This window comes from Canis lupus, chromosome 2 (genome assembly GCF_003254725.2).
Source record: "Canis lupus dingo isolate Sandy chromosome 2, ASM325472v2, whole genome shotgun sequence".
Classification (NCBI taxonomy): Eukaryota; Metazoa; Chordata; class Mammalia; order Carnivora; family Canidae; genus Canis; species Canis lupus.
In genome coordinates this window covers 44,660,773-44,675,583 of record NC_064244.1, presented here as the reverse complement: position 1 = coordinate 44,675,583, position 14,811 = coordinate 44,660,773, and the positions used below count along the sequence as shown (strand labels likewise).

At 38.2% G+C, this 14,811-nt stretch overlaps 1 protein-coding gene across 33 annotated transcripts in view; it reads left to right on the top strand.

Moving 5' to 3' along the window:
* Positions 1–14,811, top strand: part of PDE4D (phosphodiesterase 4D) — a 1,438,885-nt gene that overhangs the window by 1,227,749 nt on the left and 196,325 nt on the right. For all 33 annotated transcript variants that reach the window (XM_049097700.1, XM_025448312.3, XM_025448311.3 and 30 more), the window contains 2 exons: positions 3,566–3,602; positions 11,553–11,626. In XM_049097700.1, coding sequence (XP_048953657.1) covers positions 3,566–3,602; positions 11,553–11,626 — 111 coding nt within the window. The remainder of the gene's footprint in view (positions 1–3,565; positions 3,603–11,552; positions 11,627–14,811) is intronic.

Genomic DNA, 14,811 nt, shown 5'->3' with positions numbered 1-14,811 from the left:
TTATATGTCTGTACTTCCATGAACATGGGAGTATAGTGGTGAGTAGATGTAATCCTCCTGTGGCTAATTCTTGGTGGTTGTCAGGTAGCCAAGATGCCCAGTTATGTACATACTAGAAATGAGAACATATGACAGTGGTTTCTCTTCAATTCCAGAAGAGGTGGATCCAGGGTGAATTGATGAATGGGTCATGGCTTTGAGCCAGGATTTCAAAAGACACAGTTTATCAGTTCCCTAATCTTCTCTGACAAACTCCAGAGGAGAATTTCTTTCTAATTTTATAGCCGGATAGAGTGAAGCACGGAAGACATAGAAGTTTGCTTGAGATTAGATTCGGAAAGTAAGCCTTAGCCCATGGCTCCCCTTCAGAGTGCTCCTTCACACAACCCCTGTGCTGCTGAGTATTGATCCTTGCAGGGCATGACATTCAGAGGCAGCTGGTACTTTGTGGCCCTTAATGCTTTTGGTATCATAGGCTTAGGGGGCTTTGATTAATAAAGTAAAAACTTCCTTCTGATTAACCTTAGCTGCTTTTCCATCTGGTTTGGTAATGATGAAGCGTGGAGAGGTTGCCAAGTGTGCTTCAACACAATTTTGAAACCAACTAGTTTGCAAAACTATATCCAGGTGTTGCTGTTGGGTGAATTCACTTTGTTAGATGACGAGGGGCTTTGCCACATTCAAGGGCTTTGAATGGTTCCCGAATCCCAGTGAAGTCTCTTTGAGGGTTTGCTTTGGGGTTTCTCTCCATCAGCTTTTTGCTAATGTTTCTGGCTTCTTATTACAAAAAAGAATGAGGGCAGAAAATAAAGTAGTAAAAATGATACCCAAGTAGGGGAAGGATAGCCAAAGGCACAGGGAGTATTTCTCGTCTCCTACTGTCATTCCACTTGAGGAAAAGAGAAAATTCAGCAGTGCATGTGCAGGGAGCCTTGTATCCCCTGCTCACAGGACTCGTCGAGTTCTCTGTGGGAGAGGGGCCAGCCAGCCCTCCCCAGCTCTGTTTCAGTCCACGGTGGCGGGTGATTGAGTGCCTCCTTCCACATCATGAGACCTGAGGCTGCGGGCCACTGACCACTGTGACTGTTACCTGCGTATGAATGCCCTCATCACTCACGGGCATACACACAAGGTCAAAAATTGAGCTTTTTTCTGATCCCACCCTCCCATCCCATGTTACTTCCCACCTGTCCTATAAATATAGCAATCCCCCGCCCCCGACAAAATCTACTTTCTTTCCTTAAAGCAGTTACCCTTCCATTTTTTTAAAAATTAAAGTGTGTTGTTGCTATGTTTGTTTGATTTTATTTAAATGAGAGACAATATTACATAATTGTCTTCAGAGGAATCCTATCACCAAGAGGTACAATTTCAAAGTCTCCAGATAATGGTCACTGTGCAAATTTGAATTGAGTTTCTCATCAAATTATAGGGGATCCTAGGAGTCTCTTCCCATTTTGGGGGGATCCCTAGTAATCTTGTTGTGTGGTGTTATCATTCCTTCTAACTATGCTTTTATTAACTAAGTTTCTTTGTTTAAAAAAGTTCCTTGTTGGAAAGGTCATTCAAATACAGCATTTCAGGATCATATTCTATCATATGCTTTTGTGTATGTGTGTGCATTTACCAGTGATTAGAACTCACAGTCCTGTAAGCCAAATTATAGGTAATAACAAAAATGAATCTTCCTTGCACCTTAATGATCTTTTATTATTATAAGCATGTTACAGGGTACATTTAAAATATATATTCACATATTTATTTTCTTCCATACACAAAATAACATATATTTTACCTGTGCCATTGTACTTGTGACAGTAGTTCTGATAAAACATTTTAATATCGAGGTGAGGACGTAGACAAAGACTTAAAAGTTATATATTCATTACATATTCAAAGATTATTTAACCATTACATCATTTGAATTTGATTATTTAACCATTACATCATTTTGAAAAAGGATAGGCTATAACCTGCCCATTGAAATAGTAGAAATAATTTTACCATTACTGAAATGAGACAATCTTGAGGTATTTGGCAAAAACAATTTCTGAGCAAGAATGAAATATCTCCATCACTAAAATTATAGCTGTCTTTCTTTCTGCTTTGACAGCAAAGGGAAGCAAGATTGGTAAATCATTCTAAATATTGTATATTCAAAATACATCTTTTACAGAGCTTAGAAGTAAAATTCAACCAAAGAAAAAATTCATGTTTTAATAATCATTCACACCTGTTTTAGTTTAGAGTCATCCAATGTAATTCATGTAAAAAATGAGAAGACTGCTTGCTTCGGCAGCACATGTACTAAAAAAATGAGAAGACTTATTTTCAGGGAACAATTTCGGATTAGTAGTGTGCCTTGGTCAGCATAACTTAGTTCTTAGAAAATGAACTTTGTAGTCAGGTGCTTATAAGACGATACAGGGAAGATTAGCATGCTCCCTGCACAAGGAAAATATCTAGATTTGAAATTCCTTGAATTTTGACCCTCTGAATAATCTATCAAAAGAACAGATGCCCCCCAAAATGCAATCCTGGAGTGAGGGATGGGTGGTGCAAAATAACACGTTTAAAAACAAAAACAAAAACAAAAACTACACACATTTTTTTTTTAAGTGTGCTCCAACCTTTCCTGCCTTTTATTTTACCACACTTTGCATTTCAGGATCTCTGTGTAATTTGATGGTGGCCCGTAACAAATGGTCTAATCATTGTTGACGACCCGTGTCCTGTCGTCACCCATGTGCTGCTCGATCTGAAGCGTGCTTCATGGGGTGTCCTTGGGTCCTTTTCAGAATTGCTCAGGACCGAGCGCACGGTTCAGCTGCAGGGCTCCCAGGGTCACGTCCAGGAAGCTTTCGGAGGAGGTGACCACACTCACTGCTGATGGGAGGCTTCAGTGAGCCAGATCCCAAGGATACCCCGCCGAGATCTTGGAAACGCATCTCACGGGTCCCCCGACCCCCGCTAGGAAATCCCACTGAAGGGCTGTGGGCCCCGGGGCCTCTCCGCCCCCAGAGGACGTGGCCCGCCTCCCCTCGCCTTTGCGGGCCCCGCCCCCATCCTGCGCCCCAGCCCGTGCAGCGCATGGGGGGCAACGCAGGGCAACCTTGCCCCCCCACCCCGGTTGCAGCCACCCGCCCTCTGCGCCACTCACACCGACGCCCCTGCCCTTCAGACGTCAGGTGGTCGAGGGGCCTCCCGCCACAGTTGCCAGCTGTTTCCACGCCCCCTTCCTGATACCTGCGTGAGAGGCCACAGGGGAACCCAGGCCCCACTGCCGGCCCGAAGCTTGTCGCCACCCTGGCACGCCCGCAGTAAGCAGCAGCGACCTTGCTTGATGACCGAGAAGCCCCTGGTAGCCAGGCAGCTGGACGATGGCCAACAGCCCAGAGGACTTTGTTTTTCAGCCCACTGGCGGGGAAGCACATGTGCAGAGGAATAAGGCCGGAATTACTGTAACGCTTTATGGAAATTCATCAAAGTGCAATTTACTGTTGAATAGTGATCAGAAGTGATCACAGGTTATAATCTCTAACATGGGATTTGGTTTCTCTTTCAGACATGGAGATGACTTGATTGTGACCCCATTTGCTCAGGTAAGCACAGTTTGGTGAGTGGGCAGGTTTCTCACAGACGTGCACATTTAACTTGGGGGATTAGTTCTGGTTCTTAACTTCATTCTAAGGCAGGTGCAAATACAATTAAAAATTATGTGGTTCATTTAAGTAATTCAAAGACAATGCTAGAGAATGTGACTTTAATCGTATTGGACTGGTTCCTCTAAGCCCATAGACCCAAAGAATGTCTCTGCTTCAGATTACAAATCACCTAAGTGACATACTTAAATGGGACCATATTTCCTTAATTGATATATATAATATATATACTATATTATATATAGAGAGAGAGAACTCATTTAGGTTCTCTCCTGCTTTTTTTTTTTCAACTGGAGGACTTGCCTGGATAAAGGTAGACCCCAGTTCAAACCCCATCTCTTCCTCTTGCTCAGTGAATGGCCTTGGGCAAGTCACTGAACTTTTCCAAGCCTGGTTTACTCCTCTGCTAAATAACAGTTCCAAGACAACCCACTTGATGAGGTTTATAAGACAGTAAAATAATACCAAGCTTGTAAAATGCTCAGCACAATTTCTAGAAAACAAAATGAATTTTAAGTGTTGTAATTAGTAAGTGCTCTTTCTTTCATCTCTAAAATGTTATAACAGAGTTTTTTTAAAGACTTTTTAAACGTTGAGTGTTTAAAGACACATAATGGCAGTGTTTGAGTGTTGAGGATGATGATTCTTCCCCTTTTCAAATTTCCTGAAATTTTGTGATTCCTATAATTTAGACCAAAAATTTAATGAATCCATAAATAACACATCATATTAGAGTGATTTCTTTCATTCCTGCAAGCAATTAGAAATAGAATATGACCACCATATCTTTTAGAAGTTAAGGTTTTGTTTGCTTTAGGTTTTGCTGGAAATCATAAATTCTTTCTAGTACCTATATTTCTATGTTCAAAAACATTTACAGCTCTTCAAAGTTTTAATCATATTTTCAGGTAACAAGATCATACAAACTTGGGGATTTTTAGTTGATTACTATTGAGTACCCATAAGTACTCAATAGTACTAGTACTATTTACAATTTACAATAATACTTAGTACTTTTCTAAGAGCTGAGAGCTGGGTGAACAGTTAAAATCAGGAAAGATAACATACACAACCACCACCAAGCATAGAAACAATCATTCTAACTATACAGTTTATTGAGGTAGTTATTCTTGCTTCTAAGTAAAATCTCTAGATACTGTTATAAGGAAAAAAGAAGAATATATATATATATAAAACATATAGTAAAAAATGAAAAAATCTGTCTGATACTTCAAGTAGTATTTTTAAAATAATAATTAATATTTTTATTTGATAAATAGATTTCTTTTCTCCAATAAATAGATTAATAAATTTGATTTGGTCTTTGCCATCAATGGTCTTTAAATTCCTAGGAAATCTAGCCTTTTATATTATTAGACATATTCTGTAGTAAACTTATAAATTGCAACAAAACTAACAGAATTTTAGTACACTGAGAAATATGCACATATGTAAAAAATCATTTAGTGTATGTTAGTAAACTATTAAAATAAATATGTATAATTATTCATTTGAAATTAGGATTTGAATATAACCAACTCTGTGTAATATGTAGGCATATCTGATGCCTAAAAATAATCCTAAAATGTGTTTAGAAGAATTTGCTTATGATTAGCTTAATAACTCATAACACCTTATGAAAGGTGGTCATTGTCCCAGGGGGCTGCAGATTTTTTTTTAAGTACTTTGTATTTTGCACAAATGGCCTTTACTTGGGTATATGATATGGAAAGCTATATTAGAATCAAAAAAATAAAAAGCCTGTTAAATCCTGAGCAATTTCACCACCGATGGGTCATCTTTGGGAAAGCAGGTAAAAAAGAAGGCCTACTCTAGTAACAATTTGTCTACGACCTTCTCTTAAGCCCTGTTGAACACTGCTGGCATATTTTGTTGACTTAACCAATAACTCCTCAAATTTTTTTTCTCCTCAAATTTTTAATATAAGATATGCTATTCACAATTGAATACTAAATATTATATATAATGCTTAAAATAAGAAATGTTTATATCACTTGAAGTGATACCAACGTTATTTGGCTTAATATACCATAGTTGCTTTTGCAAATAAATGGACAGGAGACTTGATGTTAGACACGTCACACAGGACATTGTTCAAATAGGCTGAAAAATCATCCCCTTCCTCTCCAGCATGCTTTGGAGTTTAGAATTTCACACTAAATTATTCTGGTTAAAAAGACACACTGCTTTTGAGAGTGCCTGGCTGGCTTAGTCAGTGAAGTGTCTGACTCTTGATTTCAGCTCCGGTCATAATCTCAGAGTCATGAGAATGAGGCCCATTCCCTGTCAGGCTCTGTGCTCAGTGGGGAGTCTGCTTGAGGATCTCTCTCCCTCTCCCCCTCCCCCAACTCCCATTTTCTCTAAAATTAATAAATAAAATATTTTTTAAAAAAGACATTGCTTTCAAAATAGAATTTTTTTCCATAAAAAGTATAGAAAAGAAATATAAGGAAAAGGAAGAAAATGAAAATTTCCCATAGTTCCAAATCCCCAAATAACTAATATTGACATTTTATTTTATATCCCCCTAGGTTTTTTTTTTTTCTGTGTGTATTTTCTTTCCCATGATTCTTAATAACTGGCCTCACACTATCTAAAGTGGTCAGAAGTCTCCCAAAGCCACCTCATCTGCCTCCACTTGAGAATTTATTTCTTTATGCCTGAGTGCCTTTCTAATATATGAAAGGATCTCTTCTTGTTTTGTTTTGTTTTTTCCCCCAGTCATGGTTTCCTGTGAAGCTAAGAGAACAAAATCTTGTTATAAGAGAATTTAGAAAGACATCCAATTTGATCACAGGGCTGAACCCCCACCCATCTGGGATAGTTGTAATCTTCAGAAAGGGTCCTAGAACACTGCTTCAGGTTGAGTCCTTGTATCTACAGCATTGTCAGAGTAAGAAATTCTTGCTAATACTTAACCTAAACTGTTTGCCGCTTCTAATTTCTTATGCTTCCTCTCTAAGGTCAGAATCCTTTTGGTCCTCAAAAAATGACATCTTTATAGATGTGATTTAGTTCCATTTTGACATATTCTATGTTTTTATTGAAATCTTCTGATGTGGGAATTTCCTTAGGCACAAAAGCTAGGTGTTAAAAGGAATCCTAATGCCATGCCATGTCATGCCACTCCACAATTGGCCCTTTCCTCCTGAAAGTATAGTGACAGTTTGGCCAGAGTTCTTTAGGGGGACTAAGAATACCAACAAGTCACAACACTGATGAAATGAAGGAAACTCTGCTTTGTAATCAGTTGCCTCTGCCACATCCACCGAGATATCTGGTACTACCTTGTGAAACTACCAGTTAGTTAGAATTCTCATCTTGAAGTATGGAATGTTTAAAGAAGTGGAATATTTGACTAAACAAGAGACAGAAAATGCCCAACTATTTTCTTGGATCCCTGGAGAACCCTCATGTTTATTCAGACCGAGGTATTGCCAGATTTAAATCTATAGGGTAGGAACAGATGAGGCATTTCAAATTTCTCTAATCAAAATACAGCACCTGGGATAAGTTTATATATATATATTTTAAAAAGTACTAATCATTAACACTATAGAATACTACTATTCCTTTGGTAAGACAACATTGTCAATATATTTTTTTAATGCTCCCAAGGGGCCCTGCCCCATTTCACCCAGCAGCAGCCACTTTGTGGCCTGTCTGCCTCCCAGGCTTGAGGAAGCCACTGGGCGCTCCCTGCTGGGCTCTGAAAGAGGCTAGTCCTCACGGTTCAGTTGCTTCTGTTAGTTTTTCCTTGATCTTTCATTAAAATAAGTTACAGCTAGCATCCTCTAGAAATCAGTGCTCTTTAAATTGAACTGTATGAAATCATCAATACTCAACCTTTGTTGGCAAACGAGAAGAGCAATTTCATACGGTTTAACCAAAACATCACTTGGAAAGTTTTCTATCAAAATGACCTTAATCATAATTTGACTGCAGGTTTTGTTGTTGTTGTTATTGTTTGGTTGTCTTGTTTGTTGTTTTCTGGAAGTAAAACCAAGGCAAGGAATTCTTCACCACCACTCCCCACCCCACACATACACCGCCAGAGGCAGTCGTTGGTCTGTGTTTTAGCGCCCTCTAGTGACACGAAATGTACTTGGAATGAAAAACAATCCTCAAAATTCTTCGTTACTTTTTTAAGCAGGGGGTTTTAAGGAGAACCTTGTTGCCTCATCTTTTTTGCTTGTTTACAGCAACCTCCTTTTTAAATATTTCCAAGTAATCATTAGGACTGAAGGATACCTTCTAATCTACAACGTTCAGTTGTTTGACTTTTTAATGAAGCCCACATTTTTCTGCTATTTTCAGTGAATCCTATTGGTTAATAAGTGTTTAAAAGTATTTAAGAAAAGCTGAGATTGGTGTGTGTAAATAACACTTAATCCTTTTCCTCGGCCAGTACGTGATCCATCTCTGCAAAAGTGTTCCATGGCACCATCATAATTTCTTTCCTGAAGTGCATATATTTCTCATCATTTCAAACGTATTTTTTACCTTGACCGATTACACTTTTGCTTAGAGTGGCCGAAGAAAAAGAAACGGCCTTAATTTTCTAACCATTGAGCTATGTAAGGGAAAACCACAAGGTTCTTTTTGGTTAACAAGCATTAAGGAGTGGAGAGAAGTATAGGAGCATTGGAGCCCTGACTAAGGTGCTTAAAAGGTTGAATTCAAGGGTAGTGAGAACTGTCCTAAAACAAAAGCAGAGAATGATTGAATCCTGACTCGAGTGCTTGAGTAAAACTGTTTCCAGGTCTGTCCCACAGCCTGTGTGGTACCAGATTCCTCACTCTGGTGCAAGACAAGTGGGAGCGTTAAAGACTACCCCAAGTGCATTGGTGATGTAGCACCTAGAATCAATCAACTAAATCTAGGGCAGTGCTTTCCATAATATTTCTCTGAAACTTTTTTTTTTAAGATTTACTTTTATTTATTTGTTTGAGAGAAAGGGGATGCAGATGCTCAAGCCAGAGGAAAGATCCCAAGTCTACTCTGTGCTGAGCTGAGCCCCTCACAGGGCTCGATCCCTCTGCTCTGAGATCAGAACCTGTGCTGAAAGCAAGAGTCTTTAACCAACTGAGCCCCCCAGACACCTCTGTCTGGAACTTTTATTTATGTTTCTGCCATGATCATATGTGTGCCATAGTGCAGGATATAATAATCTTTAATATAAAACTTATAAAGTATTAATTGTCCTATCACAGAAACAGTGGTCTAATACTTGCACACATAAGGCATGATGGATTTACACACTTACTACAGCAGCGTTTGTAAAAGCAAACTTTAGGAGACAACCTAAAAGTCCGCAGAGGAGACAGCCAGAGTACTTCGTATACATTCAAGAGAATATATCTAGTGACTATCTAAAATATAAAGAACACTAAAATAGTTAACTAGAATAGTACAAATAAATAAATAAATAAATAAGTACCAATATTTTTTAAATTCCCCTGGGCATACCTCCCTGATTTCATCTACCCTGCCCTCTTCTCACAAATAACAATTAATTTTGTTTTTTGTCTTTTTTAATGAGGGGGATACATTCTACATTCTGCCCTTTTGTTCTGTTTAAATTCTGTACCATGTGAAGATACAGATTGTGCAAAAGACATACATTAAGTTTAAGTTAAAAACTGAAACAAAATCATCTGATTTCATATCTTTATTAGTACAGTCAAAAGCCATTTTACAGAAAAGCGATTATAGTATATCTTTCATGAACTAAGGTTTCCTTTCAAATGCGCGTAGAGCATTGAATTACCTGCAGCACTATTTCTGTTTACCTAGGTGTCAAATGCAGTGCACTTACTATAATTTATTAGAATAAAGTCCTCAGAACTCTGAGGTTAAAATTTTGCCTAGAAAAAGGAGCATTGGGGTAGTGCAATGATCTTATTTAAAATGTTGTATTAGTGTATTTGATTTTCAGTTCTTAAAGCACAAATTAGGCCTGCCTGATTTAATGACAGGGGATCATTTATCAGACTTATTTTCTGCATCATTCAAGATTTCATGCCTAGTGAAAGACAGCGGGCTCTGATGTCAACAGTTGGCTATTTGAATACACCGTCATAGGCAGCATGACCTTTCAGTGCCGTAAGTTTATATGTGATAATGAGCCAGGTTTTTCCAGTGACTGAATTAATCATGGTTGGCACCTCAGGAAGCACCGTTAACTCCTTCAGGGGATAATGCTGTAGGTCACTGTCCCAGGGCATAAACAGCACCCCAGTGACTTATAAGAATTAATGCCAGTTTCAGAAATGTCTGAGACATTTTTGCCTTAGGAAACCATTTATGAAAGAAGAAAGAAAGAAAAAGAAAGAAGAAAGAAGAAAGAAAGAAAGAAAGAAAGAAAGAAAGAAAGAGAAAGAAAGACAAAGAAAGAGAAAGAAAAGACAAAGAAAGAGAAAGAAAGAAAGAAAGAAAGAAAGAAAGAAAGAAAGAAAGAAAGAAAGAAAAGAAAGAAGAAAGAAAAAAGAAAAGAAAAGAAAGACATTTAACTGACTTTAGTCTAAGTCAGTGCCCAATGAAAACATTCTCGATAGAGTTCTGGAACACTTGGGGCAATTATAAATTTGCTTTATATATTTTTATAAATTATAAAAATTATAAATTTTTATAAATTATAAAAATTCCTCCCCCCTCTGTTACCAGTGATAGGCATTGAGTAAACTCCCCATGCATGTGCCAAATCATTAATCTGTTGGTGTGTTGCCATAATGGGCTAATGTTCGCTGAGTTTTTCTGTTTGCCAGGCACTGTCCTTGGCACTTATGCTGTCATTTCATATCATCTTCACAACAACCCTCAGAGACAGCTATCACTATCCTTGGTGGTAGAAAAGGAAACTGAGGCACACAGAGATTATATAACTTGTCTAAGTTCACACACCGAATACATTACAGAGCCAGGCAGCCTGGCCTGTTATGTAGTACCTACTAGGACATTTGAAATTTGTGTTTTAGTGAAACTTCATATTCTGGCTGTCACCTGGATTACCTAGAGTCGCACCTAATACAGGCTCCACCCTGGGGGACACTTGCACATTCTAGTGGAAAGGAAGGCAAGTAAAGCCACTGTAAATTTTCTATCCTAGTTTTACTTCCAATCCTTTTGCCACCTTCTAGTTTTGCACTGGAATTAGAAAAAGAAGGATCTTCAGGGATAGAGGGACATATTGGTATGTTGTGTCTATGTATTCATTTATTCAACACCCTTTTTTTTTTTAGTATCTTCTATGGACCAGCTCTGTGCACATTGAGAGGGGGGTCCCTTTTTATGTGAAGATACATCCCTAAAAATATTACAATTAATGATTCAGATAACCTTTATAAAGAAAATAATTTCTCTTAGAAAACCGTGTAGCAAAGATGAAAAAACAATTAAAAATTCACCTAGATCTCTGACTTTGAAAGTCTGACATTCTTGATGAATATTTGAAGAGAACTCGGGAATATATATATATATTTAAAACCCTTAAAGCAAGAGTTTATGATTTTATATTATACTATGTCAAATCTGCATAAAATGCAACAGCCTTCTGTGTTCTGCCTGGGATATTGTTCTGGTGGCTGAGGAATCCAGTAATGTTGTAGAAACTACTGCTACTGTCATCATATTCATAAACAATGAAGAGAAATATCTGGAAAATCTTTGCTGTCTGGCCTCCTAGATTTCAAATAGATACGTATAAACTTCACTGAGGGCTCGAAGATTTTTTAGTGGCATATAAAACTAGATTACAAGCAATATCAAGTTTTCACTTTAACAGACTACTTTTTAAATCATCAAACCATCTTAAATTGCACGAAAGATGGCCGTGCTCCAAGTGGCTTAAAGAATCCCTTTTTGTTGTAGGTCTTGGCCAGCCTGCGAACTGTACGAAACAACTTTGCTGCATTAACTAATTTGCAAGATCGAGCACCTAGCAAGTAAGTTATCCTTTCCCCACTCCTTCTTGCTGAACTTTTAGACGGTGTCTTCTCCGTTGATTGAACTCAGGGCAATATATTAGATTTCTTGGAGTCGTTGCCATGTTGTCTAACCATTTACACTAAGTCATAAGATGTCCTGTTAATTTTCTATAAATACCTTGTAGTGATGGTTCTAATATCAGAAGTGAAGTAGTATGAGAAATAAATACGGTGATTGCATCTGTCAGAAATCCTCTGGCATAATCAGTCCTATGCCCAATTATTTACACTCAGGGTAACTTTATAGTTTTGGCTTACTTCATAAATTAATTATGGACAAAGAATCTCATCAAGACTTAAAGTCAATCCAAAGTCATCCTCTTAATTCTAAGATAACAATTAGTTGGAGAGGCATCATATCTTACCAAAGGTCTTTGATTCTACTGCTGTTACTGAATCTCAGATCCGGAGCGTCATGGGGCAATTATTAACATTGTGATTTCTGTGATAACAGAGAAAGCATTTGAAGGAAGGAAAGCTGCTATGGGACTTGATTATTATTTGGAAGTGCTGATAAAGGCGAAAAATCTCAAAAGGGAAAACAATTTTTCACAGTTAAGTGGAAAACTAAATATTCAAATATTCCTTATTTTGACAATCTATTATTAATAATAACAAGTGATTAAAATTTCAACTCCAAAGAATTTTCTAGAAAAAAACATTTTTAAACTCAATATTAAGAGGACAGTGACTAAAAATTTATTCGGAATTATAACTTATCTAAATGTATAAAAGAATGAAAAATCTGAATTTCCCATCCCCTAGTAATGTAATTTGCCTCCAAAATTCACATGTTCCACAATAAAAAAAAAAAAGCTTGGCCATTATCCATGCATTTCCTGTGATAGAAAAGGTTTCTAAAAAGATCAATATGAATGCCACGATGCAAATAATTCGAATGAAACCCAGAAGTGTCAGTCCTTTGTCACTTTTTTCCAGGTAATGAATTTTTGCAGTCCTGTTTCCTCAGTCTGAACGTTTCTCACCTTCTCCTCCCCACCCCACCCCCACTCCATCTACTGGGCTAACTGTAATTCATACTTTAGGGTGCAGCTTAAATATAATTTATTTGGGGCCATCCTCCCTGACTAACACCCAACATACACACATGGCCACCGGTCCCAAACTTAATGGTATGCCCTACCATTCCTGTCTGGTGGCATCCTGCCCCTAACTGCTATGTTAGTACAGATGGCTCTCTACTCCAGGTGCCTGCCGACTTGTCTGAATGCCCCTTAAGATGTCAGTGTGCAGTGAGCAGGGCTTATATCTGGTTCCCATGTGCACTCCTGGTGTCTAGGTGTAATACCCAGCACAGAGAAACCACTCTGCATGTGCTTGTTGGCTGGAAGAGTGAAGGATAACGTAGCATGTGGAATCTGAGGGTATACTTGAGGTGTTTGTTCATTACCAAACATGTCTTCTGTGCTCCATGGCCATAAAATATCACACTGAGTTCAACAGCCCCATGGGGCTTTCAACTTTTGGTAACTCATAGGTAAGGCCTCCTCCTCTTTGGAGAGTCTCAGCCCCACAGGATGCATGAGATTACCTGGTGTCACTCCCAAAGTTTTTGGTCTCTAATATTATCCAGGAAATTCAGTCAAGATCTTTAAAAGGCAAACAGGAAACTATATAATGCACTTACACTTCCTTCAGACATGGTCACTTGGGTGTCAGCATCTAAACCTGTGGCAGGCAAGCAGTTGACCAGAAAGGTATGAAGGCATCAGACTGGCCTTCTGTCTCTAAAGAGATGATGTAAAGCCCATTCCTGGCAAGACAGAAGTTTTCACCTGATTTATAAGGACAAAGCAGATTAAAGTGGAAAAGAGTAGCTAGAGGAGGATGGAAACCCATAGCTGATGCCTAAATTTGACTTACTGTATGCCCAGTGACCTCTAACCAAACAGTATTAGCTGATAGACTCTAAATAAAAGCCTTTGTGGTCTCTCTTGTGGTTAATACAGATTCGTTCCTCCTTTACTGATTCACATCAAACCAACCTCTTCAGATATCAGAATAGTAAGATTCAATCTACACATGGCTAAACTCTGCTGTGTTCAGTGACAGTGAAATGGTTCTAACTCCGGCCTGTCACATGATGACCATGAGGGAATCAGAATTTTCCCAGCTGGACGCTTACAGTGCCACTAAAACATTTCCAAGCTTACCCATGGATTTCATGGAAGGCATGTGCTATCTTGCACAATCTACCCTTTTTGTTTGCTCCAGGAAAGGAGTCTGTCCGGGAAGAATGCATGTGAAGCCTAGCCCTTGTGGGTACTCAAATGTGCATAGCTCACTTTGCTAGCCTACTATTGGTTCCTATCACCTTGCTCTTTCATGCCTTTGAGATTTCCAGTTCCAGAGTGGGTTCTGGCTCATTCTTCATTATTCATTTATCACTGTAACCATGGATCAAATGATTAATATTTTCTCCTTGTCATTATTTGTTGAAATATCAAGTTCCCCAGCTGTTGGATTGATATTTAGAGAAAATAATACATAACAAGTTAATAATTTGGTTTCCCAAAACAGTAGAAAAGTTTAAAACTATTTATTTGATACTGTTTTCAGATAAAACGCTTTCTAAATTTTCCACAGAGCAAGAACCACAGTAAGATATAAATTATTTAAATAATAAACTCTCAGCAAGATAACTATATAGAGATCAGATCTAGTTCAGGGTAGCAATTTAAAGCATTAACCTTTCTGTTTTATGAAGCATTTAGCAAGTTTCAAAGTTCCTCATTTCATTTACTAAAAAAGAAAAAATACTAAAATAATTTGATAGTCGAATTTTGGTGCATTTCCAGTGAAATGCAAAACTTCAATCCCAAACTGACATCAATAAACGTAAGAGCAGTGAGGCAGAGCAGATACTGACTGGAAATAAGGCAGTGAGAATTTACAGAGGACTAGATTGCAGTCCCCAAGTAGGAGATTTGTCATCTCAGGAGAGCAGATGTGAACAGGACTTTGCAAGGGCCTGGCATTTGCACAGATGCATGGCTGTTAGTCCAGTTTCCCCAAAACATCCTCAAAATAAGGCAGTGTAGCAGATCGCTGGCCCTAGAACTGGCCCTGAATGGTTGTAGTTAAAAATCTCAGCTCTCTTACCCTGAATGAGTGATTCGCCT